Source organism: Phoenix dactylifera, chromosome 3 (genome assembly GCF_051530095.1).
Source record: "Phoenix dactylifera cultivar Ajwa chromosome 3, Ajwa_hap1_PhDact_Kaust_v1.1, whole genome shotgun sequence".
Classification (NCBI taxonomy): Eukaryota; Viridiplantae; Streptophyta; class Magnoliopsida; order Arecales; family Arecaceae; genus Phoenix; species Phoenix dactylifera.
In genome coordinates, this window is record NC_143192.1 from 41,102,862 (window position 1) to 41,123,676 (window position 20,815).

Consider the following 20,815-nt stretch of genomic DNA (forward strand, 5'->3'; position numbering starts at 1 on the left):
AAGTTCACTCACCGTTTGGAGGATTCAAGGAATTCAATCTTTCTTGACATGCCAGCAGCTTCAAACTTCCATTGCTGCAGACAATTTAAAGAAATTTAGGTATAGTAGAATCTATGAATCTTACAACCGTAACTTGACTATTTTGAATTGTTTAGGATCATTGTAGATGTGACTTAGGAACCCTGTAACAAGTTTGATGATGCAATTTCTTTTTAATCTTTTTCAATTTTTTACAGGTTCATCATTCATACCACCACTTCATAGGGCTTTATAATGGGAACTTGTGTATACGTTTTATAATGTGAACTTGCCAATAAAAGCATTCTAAACACCTTTTCATTATACTTTTTTTTTTTGCTGCAGTTCTATCTCATGAATGACTACTTTTCAAGATCACAATCTGAGCATGTAAAAAAAAGCACATTGAAACACTGCCAAGAAAATTTACATTGGACTTCTTGTGTTGTAGAGAATCTTACTATAAATTCAAAATGCTTTTTTTTTTTTGAGAGAGAGAATCAGTACCTGATCATTTCTTACACAGATCGAATTCAGGAAGCAACTGAAGCAGCTATATGAGAAAAATCAAATGACCAAAAAATTTGCACCTGAATATTTTGTTCCGTTACTTCATTGTTGTTGATGCCATTTTTTGCATGCATTCTATAGCGATCGATTGTTTTCTGCATGCTACAAACTCCCAAGTATAACAAAATCTATCAGTTTGTAACACAAATCTGGGAATGGAAAGATGAAACTGATACAAATCAAAGATCAGAAAAATTACCCCATAGAAATATCATTACTTTAAATAATCAATATCTGCATACACTGGTCTTATTCACAATAATGAAAATAAGATATTAATGTTGATCCTTATCTGGCTTCTTGTTGATCAGAGTATCCTTGCAGATCTAACACAAAAATCAGAAATATTTTATAATCAGCACCTAGGTTTTAAATCCCGTGGGATAGGATCATCTCAGTTTTCATGTGGAGGAGCCATCCCCATCTCATCTACTTGAGATGGATGATGGCCCAGAATATGCCGATCATGATGCTAGAATGATTGCAGGATGGTCCCATCCCAACACTTGGGAGTTGGGACAATACCCCATCCCGACATCCTGTAGGAGCGGGATCTGAGACCATGATCAGCACCTTGGTTGAAATCCTAACCTAGCTAGCAGGATGAGATATTTAAAGGCCTAAGCTATTCAAATTTCATAGCAACCAAAGTGAAGGAGCAGGGCAACTAGGCTGCACGATTCTTGTGCCAAAACAGCTGGCACATATAGATTTTCTCTAGGATTATAAAGAATATGATGCAAAAGTGTTCTATAAAAGAAATGAAAAGTTGAGAGAAAAAGAAAAGAATAAAAAAGAAATATTGTGAATGAAAACTTGCAGATCGAAGATACAACAAAATAAAATATATTAGTGTCTGGAACACAAACTCACATGGGAGAAACTTCTCTTCTCAACCCTCAAATCATGCTTCATAAGCTATTTAACATGATGTTAACATGATATTAATGATTTCCATCTTTTTCTTACTAAAGAATGACATTTACTGAAATCATTTCATAACTTGAAATATTAATAAGGCCAAATACCACCTGAAGTTATTAGTTGTTTTCATGTTAGGTAATATTTTGGAATGTGAAAAAAGGAAACCGATTAAATGTCCAATGCATCCAAAATAAAATCCTTTTTCCTGGTGACATTTAATAGGAACTTTTTCAATATGCCATTTTTTCCAAACGTATTAGTAATAAAATTCTAGATATTAAATATTAATTGGATAATTATGACACATAACCATGGTGTTTCATAAATATTATGGGCATCAATATCTATGGATTGTTAGCTATCATCACTCTCCCCTTGTTCATTAAAATCAAACACTCGTCTTTGAGTTTAAAAGTGAAGAGCAATTCGATCACTCATATTTCAAATGCCCATACTTATTTTTTAACAAATTTAATCATGTCAAGGATAAGTGCGCCATGAGATGTCTATGATCATTGTAATGCAAATGATATAAGGTTGCAGCACAAGCACAACCATTTGATCAATTACACAACTAAACAAGCCTGTTAAAGATTATTTGAGAGGTCTAATCCCATATGGAATGAATTTGGGAAGAGTAAAGGATTGATATGTATAATTGGGCCCAAAACCTAACAAGAAGCTTTTAGATCAAGTTGAGTCCCAGCACATTTATCAAGGCCTCCTGCCTAGCCTTGTTAATCTCCCAAACAAGTGTTATCAGTGCTAGGGTTGTAAATCCGACAGCTCAATCCAATTATCTGATAATAATTCAGTATAGGTCCAATTTATGTTTCTAATAACCTTGTCGGATCAAAGTCAGATTTCACATATATAAAATCTGATTTCTGATCAAGTTGCACTCAGATATAGCTACATTCCAATCTGAAAACCCATGACCCAAATATTTATACACATACTGCTATACAGCATATTTATGTGATAGATATGCATATGCCTATGTATGCATCTGGGTATGTATGTATGGACGTACTTGCATTAGTTCCTTTCCTCTTTAGTGATTATCATGTTATTTTTTCAAAATTAGTGAAACATTTGCTATTTTGGTGGTCTGTTTCTGTTTTTTTTTCAAAATACATGTTAAACTTTATTTGTTTATATTCAGTTGGCCTTTTATTATTTTATAGGAGTATATTAGTTGTTATGCTTGTTGTGTTTAATATATTGTGAAGTCAGAGTTTCATTTAACTATTATTTTCTAATAAATGGTGGATGGAGAAGAAAAACAAAAAACAACAGCATGAAGAAACATAAAATAAAATCATGCATTGAATTGAAACCTAGAAAAACCCATATCCACACTCCAATTTGACAATTAATTTTGTCTGTTTTCGAGTTTGGACTTTATACATTTTAATGGATCCGAACCTAAATTTTGTCTCATCGAGTTTGGTTGCAGATACATCATGGATTTAACCCAAGTTTGACCCATTTGTAACTCTAATCAAAGCCAATGGTTAAAGATTCTGAGCAAATTCTCCAACCTATAAAGGCACCAAAATTGGTAGATCTTACAAAGAATGGAAACATATGATTTGCTAAAGTGGAGTTTTTGGGGTCGCTCAAGTATGGTTCAGGAAAGAGTGGACACTTGTAAAAGCATGGTGGGACGTGGCTCTTGGAAAGGGGGTGGTTCTTGGACTGGATCGGTAACGCATCTTGGTGGAGTGTTGCTCTTAGAGGCTAGGGGCTCTTGGACTAGTGGGGTAAAATGTGCTACACTCAAACAATAATTCGGTTCAAGGCTTGATTAGAGTGCTAGATAGGAATCAAGGAGTCAAGTCAGCTCATATGTAAAGGGAAAGATTGTCGAGAATCATGTGCGAGGTTTAATCTCGTATGAAATAAATTAGGTCCAAAACCTAATGGCTTAAGATTTTAGATCAATTTGGTTTCCAATATATGTATCAAGGCCTCCTGCTTAGACTCCTCATCTTCCCAATAGAGTCTTCATAAGTTCCTCATCAAATTGTTCTTCAACTGCCATAATAAATCTTTAGTCAAATCATCAAACTGATATGAAAAACATGTTGTTGTAGTGAACAACCACTCAGAGCTGAAAGGATATTTGCAAGGAAGCCTGCTTTAGAACCAATTTACTACAAGAAAATTGAGAGAGAGAGAGAGAGAGAGAGAGAGAGATAAAAACGGGAACTTTGTTTAATTGAGAATATGATAGAACATGACATAGATAGGGATTGAATACTTACCCAACAAGGAGGAAGCACTCTATGATACAAGCTTCAAACTAAAATTCGTAATAATGTTTAACCCTTTTACCTATTCTAGCCATCCTTGATATGTACAGGCAAAAATTTGAAGTCCTAACTACCACAAAAAAACTACTAATTGTTGAAATTGAACCAACCATTTTCATACTTAATTGCAGTTGAAATTTCTGAAATCTTCTAGACAACATCTAGCAACTTTCTTCATAATCTGGCAACTCGTGACAATCTAGTTCTAGGATGATATAAGGTTGCAATTTAAATTTAGCACGAATAAAATCAATTATAGATGAGAAAGGCTTGTGCTTTTGGTGATATCACTTGATACATAAAGAATTTCTACTACATTTCAATCATGAGACTGTTCATTCTTTTAATGTCCTAAAGAAAGTAAATTTGAGACATGCTAAAGTGGTTTTATGGCTTCAAAAAACACTTTTCTTATCATTATAAATCACATATCACAAAGTAGTGGATGAACTTACTCAAAAACTTTATCACTCTTAAATATTCTATTCAGGGAGAAGAAAAGTTTCTCTTCAACCCACTTAACTATGACTTCTTAAAAAAAATAATAGAAAATTAAAAGAATTTTGAAATTGGGGTACTATGCTTTTTACTTTCGTTAAGGATGAAAAGATGATAAATGATCCTCTTTTTATACTAGTCCCTGAACCAAGTCAAATTTTTCTTCTAATTAAAAGAGACATCAGATATAAAGTAGGATAAAATAATTTTTACTTTTCAACAATCAAGATGTATAAAATTATGGTGCAAAGCCTCTATTTATAATAGTGAAATATTCCCTTAGAGAATTTGGAATGGATTCCTTTCCTAGTTTATAAAAATAAAAATATCATAAAATTTTTCAGATTTAGGTAGAAGTTAGATGTTGACTTCTAAATCAACTTCATATTCTGTCCATTGCAAAATTTCTCTTGGATTAGAAGTTATAACTTTCCAAAGTTTAAGTTCATGATCAAGTATTAGATGTGGCAAATCTTACTTCCAAACCCCATCCAGTCCTACTTGAAGTGGACCGAGTGGTCCAAGACAGTTGTACCCCTCAAAAAAAAAGAGTAGTCCAAGATAGGTTTGATGATCCTCTTGGATCAAGGCTCCCTTTGTTTGCAAAATTTGGCTGCGGCTCAATAAAAGTTGGATATGAAGAAATGTTGCTTCTCCTCCCGATCACTAAACCTCTTAGCTTTATAATTTGTCAATGAATTCATCCTCTATTATGACATATCTGCCTCTTTTGGCAACAATAGGATAAACTTCCTACTAGCATTAACTAGCTTTGTTGCTTGTGAAATAGTCACAAACTCAATGCATCCTTATATCTTATAGTGCTAATCAAGAATTCTTCTTCATTCTTCATGACCAAAACTTCCATTGCCACCTATAGAACTACCTCATAGATCATTCCGTTGATGTACTTCTTACTTATTACAAACTTGAAGGAACACTACTTGGTGGACTTCAGCTTGATATCCATGGATATAGCCAAGAGAATAGGGACATGGATGTAGAGTAGCTTGCAGCCTCAACTTCCAAGCTAGACTTTCAGAGATAAAATTTCTTCTGGCTTCCAAAGTCAGTAGTAGCACCAATAATGTTCTAGTTCACCTTGATACTTAAATAGAGGAGTTATTTGTGCATCTCTTCTATGTCCACTCCAGTCATTGCCTCGAGGCATCATGCTCAGCTAAAGTTTGTTTACTAAAACTCAAGTAGCTCCTCAACTTCATCATGTTAAAACCAACTTTACTTGATTTTGAGCATCCACCTTATTTTGCTTCTCCTTCAAGCACACAACCTTGTAGCTTTCAACACTTCTCTTTTGTAGTCAGTAGCAGTACCATTAGTACCAATAATGTTCTGGTTCACCTTGATATTTTAATAGAGGAGTTATTTGTGCATTTCTTCTATGTCCACTCTAGGCATTGCCTCGGGGCATCATGCTCAACTAAAGTTTGTTTACTAAAACTCAAGTAGCTCCTCAACTTCATCATGTTGAAACCAACTTTACTTGATTCTGATCATCCTCCATATTCTGCTTCTCCTTCAAGCACACAACTCTACTTGTAGCTTCCAACACTTCTCTTTTGCATGACCATTAATCTCATAGTATTTTTTCTATGAATATTGGCTTGCTTTTACCCTCCTTTCTATCAAAAGTTTCATCATTTTTACCCAAGATCTTTGACTTATCACCTTTCTTTCCTTCTTTCTATTTATTTTCTCTTGATCCCTATAGCCTTCATGCTATATTTGAAAAGCTTCAGCTTCTTCTAGATCTTCTTACTAAGAACTCCAATATACTTTATGAAGACTGCAAAACCATTAAAAGATATCTCTAGAAAGATAGCATGCTTGTGAAATTCAATGGTGTAGTCATGCACAGATTGATCATATTTCTGCCTAACATACTACAAGTTAATACATCATTTTTTAGCTGAAAGGATAAAAATACTTTCTGTTCAAATTTTGAATTTCTTTTAGGTCATATCAAAGCATCATTATTTGATATATAGGAATTCCATAAAGTAACGTCATGGCTAGAAAGCTTTAGATAGGTAAAAGTAACTTTCTAAAAATTCATCTATCCATTAATGATAAAATAAGTTTCTAATTGATCTATCCATTCATCCATCTTCACAACATTGATAGATCATACACGAGTAGCTCAATTCATGCTTCATCTTTGAAAGGCTAAATTGGAGGATTTTGAGTTCTTGTGGGTTGATGTTTTTCTTTGCTAGTTCACAAGCTATCATTCTTAGACATGTGAGATACTTCTGTGATAGAAGTTGTAGGTGTTGAAGCTAACAAACATCAAAAGGTGCACAAGTTAGCTAAGATGTGCAATCTGCATAGTTGTGTAAAGTGTTCCTTTGCAACATTATCTGCTCAGGGAAAAGCACCAGTATTCTCCCTTTTTATCCTTCGATGTACTACAAATACCAAAATTATTCTTATATGTGGTTGCATATACTAAGGCTCTATAGAGTTAGGACCCTAGACTCTGATACTAGTTTGATCTATTCGGAAGAAAAATTTTCTTTTGGGTTGCTCAACTCAAACCTCTCAAAAAGTAATAATAAATTAAAAAACTTCAAAAGCAAGGTTCTAAGCCCATTACTATTAGTGAAGATGATAAAACAAATACACATGTCCTTAATTTATACTAGTAATGTTCGAGTCTCCAAATTTAAATTGAATTCCTCTTCTAGTTACAAGAGGAATTAAATAAAATGTAGGGTAAAAATATTTTTGCTTTCTTCTAATTTCTGTGAATACAGTTATGGTATAGGATCTCTATTTATACTAGTGGTCTCTTTCTTTTTAGAATTTGGATGGATTCCTCTCCTAGTTAGGGTTAAATTTTTCTAAAATAAAAATTATAAAAAATTTCAGATTTAAACAAAATCTAGATTCCGACACCTGCATCAACTTCATCAATCAAATTCCTCTTGAATTAGAAGTTATTGGCTTCTGGAAGTTTCAATTCATTATCGAGTCTTAGATGTAAAAGATCTTGCTTCCAAACCCAGTATAATCCCACCTAAAGCGGCCAAAGTAGTCAATGACAAGTGTGATGATCGTCTTAGATCATTAAAAGACTATCTTTTAAGGTGGAAAATTTTGATTTATAACATGAACATAATAAGGATTAAGGATGACCTCACTTTGCTAAACTTCATGATGATGGTAATGATAAAAAAAAAAAATGATTTCTTGATATTGTCGAAAGGCATCTATTCCGAGAAAACCAGCTTTTCATCATGAGGTATCTTTAAGGCTTCCAATTATAATCTAGTGTCTTGATGACAATATATGATGTGAGGTTGGAGGAGACAAGACTCTGTCAGTGGATCCTAACTGACACTTTTGCAAAAGCAAATGACCAATTGGGCATATTAAACCTTATCATCATATGTTGAACCATAAAGCTGAAAGGAACCATGTCAAATTATGAATTGAAATGGACTCAAAGACAACCAATAAGAAATGGAAATTACCTTGCATGTTCTCTACCTCTACAAATTAAGGAATTGATTATTATTGTGTCACACATGAATGAAGAGAGAGAGAGAGAGAGAGAGAGAGAGAGAGAGGGGGGATCGTGAGGCGGAAATGGGAATGCTAAGATGGATATGAGGTAAAACTAGGAAGAATAGATCAAGATATGAATACACTAGAAGTCTTGTAAAATTTGCCCAAGTTAAGGACAAAGTGGATTGGAAATCGATTAAGATTATTTAAATATGTACAACAAAGATTTAAGAGGACTCCTATAAGAAGAGGTACTTTAATCTGTATTGAAGGTTGTAAGAAAAGAAGATGAGTTGTTCCACCAAATAATTCAACAAAAGATCTCATAGTCACCTACTTGGACTTGTCTATTCTAACAAGGGCAGTTGGTTGCATTTTCAAGAGAGAATACTAGAAAGAATGAATTTTTGTACCCTTATGCTTTTTAACAATAATATCTATTTGCTTTTTAAGAAAAAAGAAAGACTTCCGTTGAAGTCTTGTATAGAAGAAGCCTGAGTCGTGTTTTGGACCATGTATCATCCCATATCCTAGAAAAGTTAGAACAGAAGCCACATAAGGAGATCTACAAGAAATTTAAAAGAAAGTGAGAAAATCTTCAAATCAATGTAATTGCTGCAAGTTGTAATGGATACATATCTATATCGGGAGTGTTTTTACCACTAATAGCTATTAAGACTGTGTTGCATTGCCTAGCAAGTTTGATCCAAATTCTTATCAAGTTAAGGTGCCAAAAGGAATGGGCTTTAGTCCTATTTTCTACACACTGGACCAACATTTATTCCATGGTAATCTTTATCAAACCATATCAAAAATTTTTGATCTAAAAATTCTTCCAATCAAGTTGTTTAGCAATATTGATGTCATTCACAAGCGAACAATAGCAAAGCATGGGTTTTCACCCAACACACTATTTCATGTAAGAACAAAGCTAACCCCAAGGTAGGTGGGATCAATTTAGAAGAGCTATGGCAACTTCAGAGCATACTATAGAAGTTGTGCATCCAACTTAAGGACAAGTTTTCTTTACCATTTGAATCTTGGGTCCACAGATGTCCACTTATTATACCTCAATTTTAGGGCTTCTTCGACCTTATTTTTTAGATCAATGTCACATCAAAATGATGAACCACTTATACAAACCTTTCTTGGAGTTCTCCCATTTTTAGTTCATTACCTACTTTGACTTAGCCCAAAGATCAGATTCCATGACTTAATCCAAAAATTGGCAGCCAGTCTAGAAAGCTCAAATAATAGAACATCAAGGCTTGCTTTTGGAAATTTCCATTTCACTCATGCTTATCTCATTAGTAACTATGACAGCAATATAGTCAAGTGATATGCTTATCCACGTAAGCAAATTTGCAACTCTATGAATTGAGGCCTTCTCCATTTTCCTTAGTTGCCCTACCACCTTGCAATTCATCTACTTGCTCTCTTTATGACTTCCATGGGATGGCTTAAGGCTATGAAAAGGAAGCCATGGAACTAAATTACCATCAAGGAAACTATCTAACGTGAGAGGCATTGATGCAGGTTCTCCCTTCCTCCTAGATGCATGATCCTGGACTACTTTGCATTCTCTTACAAATGCTTCAAAAGACCAATATAAATGGCCAAAGTTCATCAAAGATCAAAAGTTTTCATGGATGCATAAAAAAGTTTGCTAAAACAAAATGAAGGTCGAAATTTCACCTGTAACCGTAACAAGGTTCTCGAGCAACCTCAAGACCAAACCAAGACTTATTGAAGGGAGAATATAAGATGACACTTGACTCAAAACTGTCTAATAGGCTCAAGTTTTGTAGAATAGATCAAGTTGCAATGCAGAAACAATCCAGTGCACATCCGCTCAAAAGATTCAGCACGCATGGAATTTGAACTTCAAATTATTTCCACCTCACGCATCATCAAAGAAAGTTTCTAACCATCTTTAATCGCCTTAACTAGAGATTGGGTGAGGAAGATATCGACATCTTAATGAAGACCTGTCACTTTTAACAAAATTAATAATAATTACTAATATACCACTCCATAGCCACCCAAAGTAAAGATTTTTTTTTCAGTCTTTGGTCAAGTTTTCCTAATTTTTCCTTCTTGAAACACTTGCTAATTGTGTTGTATAACTTAATAGCCTTAAGAACAGTATTTTTTTATTATCATCTCTTATGTTTTTAAAATAATTGTATCCTTGTAGAACTAGAAATTCGACGACCATTGGGAGCCCCATCATTGTAAATACCCCTTCATCTAATCAAAAATAGTGTATTCCTCTTTGCATGGTGGATTTTACACATGCTCTAATGGATTTCAGAGTAATCCTTGATGGATTCTAGAGAACATCGATGGCAAGTTGGTGGATTTTGTAGAGTCACGAGAACCTTCAAAGCTTCTGATAGATTCTAGCAGTTGATGAAGATCATGGTAGCAAGATAAAGTTATTATTTATCCTTCTATCCTTTGGATCTAGTTCTATTTACCCTCTAGTTCCCTTTTATCTTCTAGTTTTGCTTCTAGTCTCTAGATCAATTATTCTACTTAGTTTGTATTTTACTTCCACTAAATCACTCTAAAGCTCATGTTGGCACCTTCCTACTATGTCAAGTAACTTCAAGAATTCACTATGATGATTGAAGCTTAAGATAGGAATTAACTCGTCAAGTTCTTGCAATTAATCTAAATATCAAATGTACCAATGTATTAAAAGAAAAAGTAAAAATATTTTTTAAAATCTTAAAAACCATAGAAACAATCTAATAATTAACAAAATTAACACCAATCCTCAAGAAAATGTTGATTATGTCCCTAGTCCTATGCTAACGCCTTTAAGTCATGCTAATTTGTCTATATTAACCAATTTAATGCACCCATAGCAGCCTGAATTTTCTACCTAGGGTAATGCACACACTTTGGCTTGAAATCTTGAACATGATCCCACTTCCTTAATAATAGTATCTCTAAAATATGTGCTTCCCTACATCCACACCAAGATTTGATCCTGCACCTGCTCTCGATTTTGGCAACTAAGGATGCACCTAATACCTTGCAAAAGATGCTATTAAAGCACCCTAAAATCTACTAAATATGATTGGTTATGAAAATAAACTCAAATCTTAAGTTAACAATCATGAAACTAAAGATGCAGTTCAAACCAAAGTTAAATAAATGTTGTTCATCAGTTCGCCTATATAGGGTTTTAATCCCAAATAAGATGAAAAAACCATCTAGCAGATTATTTAGAACTAAGTCTTCTATGTCTAAAAGTTTTTTTTGTCTAAAAAAGCATCTTGAACCACAAATGTATCAATCAATTATGTATCAAAAAGAATTGTTCATTTTATTTGCTCCTCTTTTTGAAGTGGATTCCCCTTGACACATGGTTATAACTCTTGTATTTCACAATAATACTCATCCCTTAATAGTTGAGAAAGCATGTGTATTTTCTTGCCCTTGTGAATCATGTTTTACTCAAACATCCATGGTTTTCCAAGTAGGGGCTCATTTTCATGGATATGGCATCACAGATCTACATAAAACTTATCTAATGTAGAGCTAGTAATGAATTTGGCATGATAGGAACAAAGGATTATTTTTTTTGTAAGTAGTAGGGTACAATTTCTAGTATTTTTTTCTGATGAAAAGAAATGACCCCTCCCTCCCGATGTTTTCTAGATTATAAATAACCCAGCCTCAAAAAAGATTTGAAAGTCTAGAAGAAAGCAATATTGGCTATTAACATCCCCATGTTCAAGGATATAATCCCTTCAACTACAAGACCTAATGGCAAACTATAAATGGCACAGATGCACATAAGGCTAGAAAGGAGGTGTAAAACATCCATAACAATTAACTTGGTGTTAGAATACTACTTGGTTAATATTTTATTGTTTGTCTTCATACCAAAGGATAATTTAGAAATTTAGAATTATAGTTTAATGCAGCTACATTTGAAAGCTAAGATCTGGAAGCATGCGATATTAGTACAAAGAAAGCTTTACTAGGAAAAAAAAAAAAAAAATATATATATATATATATATATATATATATTCATAGAATTACTTGTTCTTTGCAAGCATTGATCTATCGAAAGAAATTTTACAATCAAAACTCTTTTGAATCACAGAAGCTGGTGTTTGGATGAAAAACTATTGTTATTTCACATGACTGGTTGTTTTGTTGAAATTGCTATGCTCCTTGACTTTGCCATTGTTCAATATCCAAACATTCCCAATATTTGACTACTTTTTAGTCATTTTTAATTTTTCCTATCTAATTTGTCTCTTGAGAAACTTATCAAATGTGAAGAGTTCGGCAAAACCATACTGGTTCATTAATATGGAATCGACAAGGTACATGAAACACCCAAGATCGATGTATTAAGTCGCAATACTTGGCCATCATAGGGTATCAATACATTGCATCCTAATATGCACGCTCTCATACCCACACATGGTACATTATTGGCAAAGGCATGACCAATAGTACCATGTTGCAATACCGGAGGTGTGCCAAGCCCCATATTAATACCAATAGACTACCAGCTGATATGGTCTACCATGGACTATTCGATAGACTATGGTACATAAAAACACCATTCATGATACCGTGCCACATCAAGCGATAGTCCCATACCGACTCGAGCAAGTAGAGAACTGAGACTGAAATATATTTCAGTTTGGTCCCAAGTCCAAACTGGCGAACTGATAGGTACCGACCAGTTCTACCTAGTATTGATCCCCAATTTTTTGAAATATTCCAAATTCCACTTGAGCATCCAAATCTGGATCAATACCGGTTAGTTGTGATCGACGCTTGCCTATTCCCTATTTGAACCATGCTTAACCATAGATGAAAGCATCTGCTGACCCCTTTGCTTCTCAATTTTGGCTTTCAAGCTGGTGGGAAAGAGGAGAGAGGAAGAGGGTAATCTAGGGGCTCCTTCTGCTATTCATGCCTCGTTCCAGCCTTTGAAGTTAAAATCTCCTCATTCATCCTTTTTCTTTATTTTTCAAGCCAAAAATGGTTAAATGAAAAAAAAAAAATCATACTAAAATGTTGTAGTTTGACATGATTTCATGGTATATTGTAGTTCTAACTCAAATCTACATGTTGGGAGAACTTTTTTGTTTCAGTACTTCGCTAATTTTTTCTAAAAAGTAAAATTTGGAAAAGTAATAATATGAATGCTAGTCAAGAACAAAAAATGCTAGCATGTTATGGGAACTTGTGCACCTGTTGACTTTCTTTGGCAACATTTACATTAGCTATTTTGGCATGTCAAAGGCCACCCGAATTTATACCCAAAATTAAAGGAGTACGAAAAGTAATCCTTCCCATGGGCTGAAAAAATATAAGAGTGCCCCTATAGGTAGATAAGAAAACCAAACTAATATAGTTTTCAAACTTTCCAATTATTATAATTTTTAGTTAAATTTAATTAAATATAATTATTAAATATAAAAATCACAAAAAATGTAGTCTGCAAAGATAACTAAGACATTATCTAGAGCATCTTGCATATTTTTGGATAATTGTATACCATAATTATTTAGTGATTTAAAATTAAAAATCATTAAAAAACTAAAAATCATGAAAAATGGTAGGGTATAAACATAATAGAGACATTTTCTGGAGCAATTAAACTATTTTTTACCTAGCTATATAGATGACATAGTTATTTAATGATTTATCAATTAAATTAAAAATGTATAATGATATTTTAGGTATTAAAAAAATGCAGTAATTTTCTATACAATAGAAAGTTACAAACGAAGCATGTCGGTGTGACATGGGGTACAAGGGGTTAGAGCCACTAGCCTTGTTCATCCTACCAATATTGGTACCTATACTGGTACCACGTTAGTATAATATAAATACAGGTCGATTCATGGTACCGACATTCAATATGCTCCTACAAAGTTATAGTATCTCCGATACACTTTGGAATGCCTGGTATAGGATGATATGGTTTGATACGGCAAACCATGATCACCAAGCTTAAGCAGTATCTAGCCGGCGTTTACCTTGATGTCATGGACTATAAGGTCATGAACAAGATTTGTCACTTAATAAAGAAGCATCTTCGGTATGTTGATGAAATATGCAAAGATAGATCAACAAGTCTCATAGCCACCAACCTATCATATGAGGGATCCATATCCATATCAATCGGACCTAGATGACATGAAGGATGCCCAAATTCAAGCTACTATGCTGAAAGTTTCTATGAGAAATGGCAAAGAGGTCATATGCTCAAGCACATAGCACAATATGCTTTAGCGCACAGACAGTCATCCAATAAATAAGATGAAGACCTTTTTTTTCCAACGGTTTAAGAGCTGAAGAAGGCACAAGAACACGACATACAATATATGGAAAACGATAGCATTGATTCGATTAGGATTGCTCTACCCATAAAGGATAGCGCCTTCCACATCAAGCTTGCAATCTTGGTGGCCAGTTTATCCAACAAAAATTTAAAATTTGAGGCCACAAGGTTCGTACTTTATAATGGGATCCCCATATATTTCCAAACTCCCCTATTTGCCGACAACTGAAAAATTCTTCTAACTTGAGTTTGGACAGATGTCAATGTAGTTAGGCTGAAAATAATGTGGAACCTCGACAAATTGATGGTTTGTCCAAAGAAAGAACAACAAGTATCAACAATGAGTTTCAAGCACAAGCTATCCCTGGTTGTAGCCCTAGCCACCAGCAAGCAATCATCAGCAAACAACACGTGATATAGCAGGCCTCAAAGAGCTTGGTCGATACACCCAGAGCATATTACTTTATACAACTGCATGTAAACTTGGCACGTAAAATAAATAAATATGGAGATAGAAAACACCCCTATCTCAAGTCGTATAAAGATGCAAACCATTCAGTGGATGTGCCATTAATTAACAATATGAATTGGGGATTGTTGACATAGGCCATGACCCACTAGATGAATCTTGCATGAAATCCAAATAAGAAAGCACGTTTAGAAGGTAGTGCCAATGAATCCAATCATATGGTTTCTCCATATCCACTTTAACTACCATCAAACTTCTCATTAGGCGGGCCATCATTAAGGAATGCATTATTTCTTAAGCCAATAATATATTATTGGTGATGTTGCGACCCTGAACAAAAGCCCCCGGAGCCAATGATATCAAAGAAGGATCAATTTCAATCTATTTACTAGAATTTGTGAGACAATCTTGTACATAGTTGCACAGACTAATGGGTCGAAGATTAATAACATTTGATGGGCTGACCTTCTTTGGAATTCGAATGATACAAGTACGCCTTCAAGAATTTGGCAATGATGAATACCTGGAAAAATATTTAGCTGCAAGAATCCCCTCACGTTTGATGATGTGCCAAAATTTCTTGAAAAAGAAAGGTTGAAATCCATCTGGTTCAAGTGCTTTATTAGGGTTCCTACTTTTCACAGTCTCATCAATCTCATTCTTAGCGACAACAGTAATTAGAAACTCATTTTGATTTTCTTTGACTGTAGACAAGATAAAAGGCAGCCATATATCATCACTCTCCATCTGCACCTCCTGTCTATGCTTGACATGGTTGAAGAGCAAGGCCCGAAGCCTATCCACATCATCCACCCTCTCCTCTACCTCATTATGCAAGGCAGTGATTCTATTCCGTCTCCTTCTAAGCATTGTTGATTGATGGAAAAACTTATTGTTCGTGTCCCCTTTTTTAAGCCATGTAATCTAGGATTTTTGCCTCCAAAACAATTCTTGTAAATGAAGGTTTTTATGATAGGACCACGGGAGATATAAGAGACACAAATGTTGCTTAGTGCTAAGACCCCCCCCCCCACCTGGCATCAAGCGTTTGAAGCTCCAGAAATTCATTATTAATTGCTTCCCCTTTCCAAAATATATTACCCACATTCCTCTTATTCCAACTGCTAATGGCTTTTTTGGTGTTGTGGAGTAGCAAGGACAATCTATCTAGGAGAGTAGTTTTCGTTGCATTTTTATGCTTGTTGCACCACCTTACGGACACGATCACTAGAACTTCTCAAATCAAAACAAATTTAGGCCTCTAGGTCTCTTATCAATCATACAAAGGATAGGACAGTCATTAGAAGCAAACCATCAAGTGGCGTACCTTTTCTTCTAGAAAATAAATCTAGCCATATATTCCAAGCAAAGGCACGATCCAACCTTTCCCATACCTAAGCCAGATCCAGCCTATTATTACACCGGGTATACCTAGGTCCTTCATAGCCAAGGTCAATTAGCCTGAAGCTTTAAGATAAAGCCCGAAATTCTCGAATATCCCGATCAATTTTGAATTCTTTGCCCTCCATCTTATCCTTCACATGTAGAATGCATTTGAAGTCTCCAGGAAGTAATAAAGCTAACCTTTAAAGTCAAGACAGTGGAGACTGAATCCCAGATGATCCTTTGTTGTATCTCACAAGTACTACAATAGACTATCCCCAAGATCCACATAGGACCAAAATGTGGAGTAATAACTCCGAAGACCACTTGCCTATCCATATGATACAGCAAACCATGATCACCAAGCTTAGGCAGTATCTAGCTGGCGTTTACCTTGATGTCATGGACTATAAGGTCATGAACAAGATCTGCCACTTAATAAAGAAGCATCTTCGGAAAGTTGATGAAATATGCAAAGATAGATCAACAAGTCTCATAGCCACCAACCTATCATATGAGGGATCCATATCCATATCAATCGGACCTAGATGACATGGAGGACGCCCAAATTCAAGCTACTATACTGAAAGTTTGAACGAGAAATGGCAAAAAGGTCATATGCTCAAGCACATAGCACAATATGCTTTAGCGCACAGATAGTCATCCAATAAATAAGATGAAGACCTTTATAATCAGTAAAATGCCCCCACAAGAAGGCTCTAATTTTTTTTCCAATGCTTTAAGAGCCGAAGAAGGCACAAGAGCACGACATACAATATACGGGAGACGATAGCATCGATTGGATTAGGGTTGCTCTACCCATAAAGGGTAGCACCTTCCACATTAAGCTTGCAATCTTGGTAGCCAGTTTATCGAACAAAAATTTAAAATTTGAAGCCACAAAGTTCGTACTTTATAATGGGATCCCCATATATTTCCAAACCCTCCTATTTGCTGACATCTGAAAAATTCTTCTAACTTGAGTTTGGACAGATGTCAATGTAGTTGGCCTAAAAATAATGTGGAACCTCGACAAATTGATGGTTTGTCTAAAGAAAGAACAACAAGTATCAACAATGAGTTTCAAGCACAAGCTATCCCTGGTTGTAGCCCTAGCCACCAGCAAGCAATCATCAGCAAACAACACGTGATATAGCAGGCCCCAAAGAGCTTGTTCAATACCCCCAGAGCATATTACTTTATACAACTGCATGTAAGGTTCTAGAAAACTTGGCACATAAAATTTATAAATATAACATTTGATGGGCTGGCCTTCTTTGGAATTCGAATGATATAAGTACGCCTTCAAGAATTTGGCATTGATGAATACGTGGAAAAATATTTAGCTGCAAGAATCACCTCACGTTTGATGATGTGCCAAAATTTCTTGAAAAAGAAAGGCTGAAATCCATCTAGTTCATGTGCTTTATCAGGGTTCCTACTTCTCACAGTCTCATCAATCTCATTCTTAGCGACAACAGTAATTAGCAACTCATTCTGATTTTCATTGACTGTAGACAAGATAAAAGGCAGCCATATATCATCACTCTACATCTGCACCTCCCATCTATGCTTGAAATGGTTGAAGAGCAAGGCCCGAAGCCTATCCTCATCATCCACCCTCTCCTATGCCTCATTATGCAAGGCAGTGATTCTATTCCGTCTCCTTCTAAGCATTGTTGATTGATAGAAAAACTTATTGTTCATGCCCCCTTTTTTAAGCCATGTAATCTAGGATTTTTGCCTCCAAAACAATTCTTGTAAATGAATGTTTTTATGATAGGACCACGGGAGATATAAGAGACACAAATGTTCCTTAGTGCTAAGACCCCCCCACCTGGCATCAAGTGTTTGAAGCTCCAGAAAATTCATTATTAATTGCTTCCCCTTTCCAAAATATATTACCCACATTCCTCTTATTCCAACTCCTAATGGCTTTTTTGGTGGTGGAGTAGCAAGGACAATCTATCAAGGAAAGTAGTTTTCATTGCATTTTTATGCCTATTGCACCACCTTATGGACACGATCACACGATCACTAGAACTTCTCAAATCAAAACAAATTTAGGCCTCTAGGTCTCTTATCAATCATACAAAGGATAGGACAGTCATTAGAAGCAAACCATCAAGTGGTGTACCTTTTCTTCAAAAAATAAATCTAGCAATGTATTCCAAGCAAAGGCACGATCCAACCTTTCCCATACCTAAGCCAGATCCAGCCTATTATTACACCAGGTATACCTAGGTCCTTCATAGCCAAGGTCAATTAGCCTGGAGATTTAAGATAAAGCCCGAAATTCTCGAATATCCCGATCAATTTTGAATTCTTTGCCCTCCATCTTGTCTTTCACATGTAGAATGCATTTGAAGTCTCCAGGAAGTAATAAAGCTAACCTTATAAGTCAAGACAGTGGAGACCGAATTCCAGATGATCCTTTGTTGTATCCCATAAGTACTACAATAGACTATCCCCAAGATCCACATAGGACCAAAATGTGGAGTAATAACTCCGAAGACCACTTGCCTATTTATATGAGTAAAACTGACATGACCGACCTTGCGCTAGGCCACTATGATACCACCAGAGAGACCCGCAGTAGGAACCATATACAGACTCCAAAGAGGACATGTCATTCTTTGAATTTGAGGCAAAGGCCCCTTTGAGAGTGTTGTCTCAAGAAAGCCACAAAAGTCCAGAGCATACAAACGAATCATAGTCTTAGTATAATTAACAAAAGGAGGCTTTACTACTCCCCTATAGTTCTACATTAATATTTTCATTATAAAAAAGAAGTGGAATTGGGTGAACTCCCATCACCCATCCCCTACTCCATAGACATAGGACCTTCAGAGTCCACACCACTCATGTCCAAAGAAGACCCTTCAATAGGGTGTCGAGGCATCTAATTGGCCTCAGACTTCTGATGGATATACATACCCACTAAGGGCTTCTATAACATTTGAAAGTATGCAACATAAGTAGAATCATTACCAGAAGGTTGTCATGGAGCCACCTCCAGTACTACACCTGTCTGTTGAGCATCAACAAGCATCCCCTCCTCCTAGGAAACAGATGAGCTACTGGGGTTGGTCATCATGACCCACCATACCTCCTTACCAAAAGTGTGGCAGCTAGTGCTCCATGAAGGAAAGGAATCTTTGTGTTGCTGTGTCGTTGCAATTTTCCTCCACAACAAGAACCTTGGTTTGAGGTGGATACCTAGACCTTGGAGATCGACCAAGGCCTTGATTCTTTCGCACATACCTCTTCCTCTTCTCCTTTAGCACTGCTTGTGATGATGGCTCACTCCTAGAAAAGGTTGAAGAACTTGGTTCGATAGCCTAAGGTGCAACCAACTCCTCTAACTCATCATGCACTAGTGGAGCAAACCTTGAACTAGTCATTGTAGAAGGATGTGACTCAAACTTAGCAGGGGTCTTCGGTGGAGACCGCTTGGATGCTTTCCTCAATTGTGCCCGAGCCACAAAAAATTGAGCCCTCTAGAGGAGTCAGTATCATAGATCTTCTGGACTCTAGAGTAGAGGGTGGTGGAAGCGAGACACTAGCTACCAAATCCTAGGCCTATAGAGGGGTTTTTCTGGCGCATCCACAATCTTCCATTGGCTTGCCAATTGTACCACAATGGCAGCAGATCTCTAGTAGTTCCTCATAGATGAACCCTTACCAGATCGTATTACCCTTAACCCGAACCTTAGCCCCAAGGTAAATGCTCTACGTGACATTGCTTCGAACGCATACCTTGGTAAAGCCCATCCTGATAGAAGACTTCATCCACTTGTCGAGAAATAGAGGCTTCCCCACCATAGAGATGATCTTTAGTATCTTCTCTCTTTCCCATAGTTCTAGTGGTAGGTCTGGAAGCCAAATCCATATCAAGACAGCGGATGGAGATGCTACCCAGCTTAAAGTTTGGCCTCCAACTCTCAAGGGTAAGCAGTTGCCCAACCAAATACAAGGGTCTCCTTGCTAAGATTTGGGCCTTGGCCTCCTCTGACAAGAGGGTGAAAAGGAAAAGCCCCTCCAAGAGCAGCTATGTGAAACCCACCATCCATGTTCCATCTAGATCTCATTTCTTTTGAACAAACTCGATGGGGACACCACGACCGAGAAATTTACTGATGAGGGCCACCTTTCGCCAATTACATGCTTGATCAATCTCCTCATTGGTGAAGGCAATAACTTTTGTGTAACCTTTCTTCCAAAGCTACAATGTCCTCTGTCATTGCCCTAGAAGTTTCCCACCGGAAGCGACAACCCCTTGGACCACTTGGGACTAGGAGTGAGCTCTCTCTGTCTTTGTCCCATTATGTTCTGGAACACTCCAAGGTGGCACAAAAGCCATCTCTTTATTGGTCTAATTGAGGTCCATAATTGCCCCCATTGGCTCTCCTTGCCCCTCTAGGGAGGGTCGGACGGTACTCTCACAATGCCTTTCCCTTTATCAATCATAGTCTGACTCTTAAGGAAATCTCTTTCATGCTTATATTTATGTTAGGAAATTTAAAAGAAGGTTAATAAAAGAGAAATGTCAAGGTTGACCATCTATGACATAGATATACAACCCTATCCAAGCAAGGATGCAAAGCAACTTAGAATTGATACAGTTCTTAAGAGAGACGTGAAGGAAGCTATGTGGTGGGCATTCCAAGAATGGTTTCATTTTAGGGACGTACCTGCAACTGCAAAATGATTGGTGCCCCAATAAAAGCCAATCTTGATGTTGATCCTCCTAAGGTCTCACAACATACATGGTGA

The 20,815-nt window shown here is 36.1% G+C and overlaps 1 protein-coding gene across 1 annotated transcript in view; it reads right to left on the reverse strand.

The window, feature by feature from the left end:
• The window catches only part of LOC103702697 (MADS-box protein SOC1-like), a 65,063-nt gene that overhangs the window by 1,123 nt on the left and 43,125 nt on the right, over positions 1-20,815 (reverse strand). Inside the window, exons 3-4 of the mRNA XM_008785233.4 lie at positions 609-690; positions 13-74 (exon numbers count right to left, since the gene is read on the reverse strand). Coding sequence (XP_008783455.1) covers positions 13-74; positions 609-690 — 144 coding nt within the window. The remainder of the gene's footprint in view (positions 1-12; positions 75-608; positions 691-20,815) is intronic.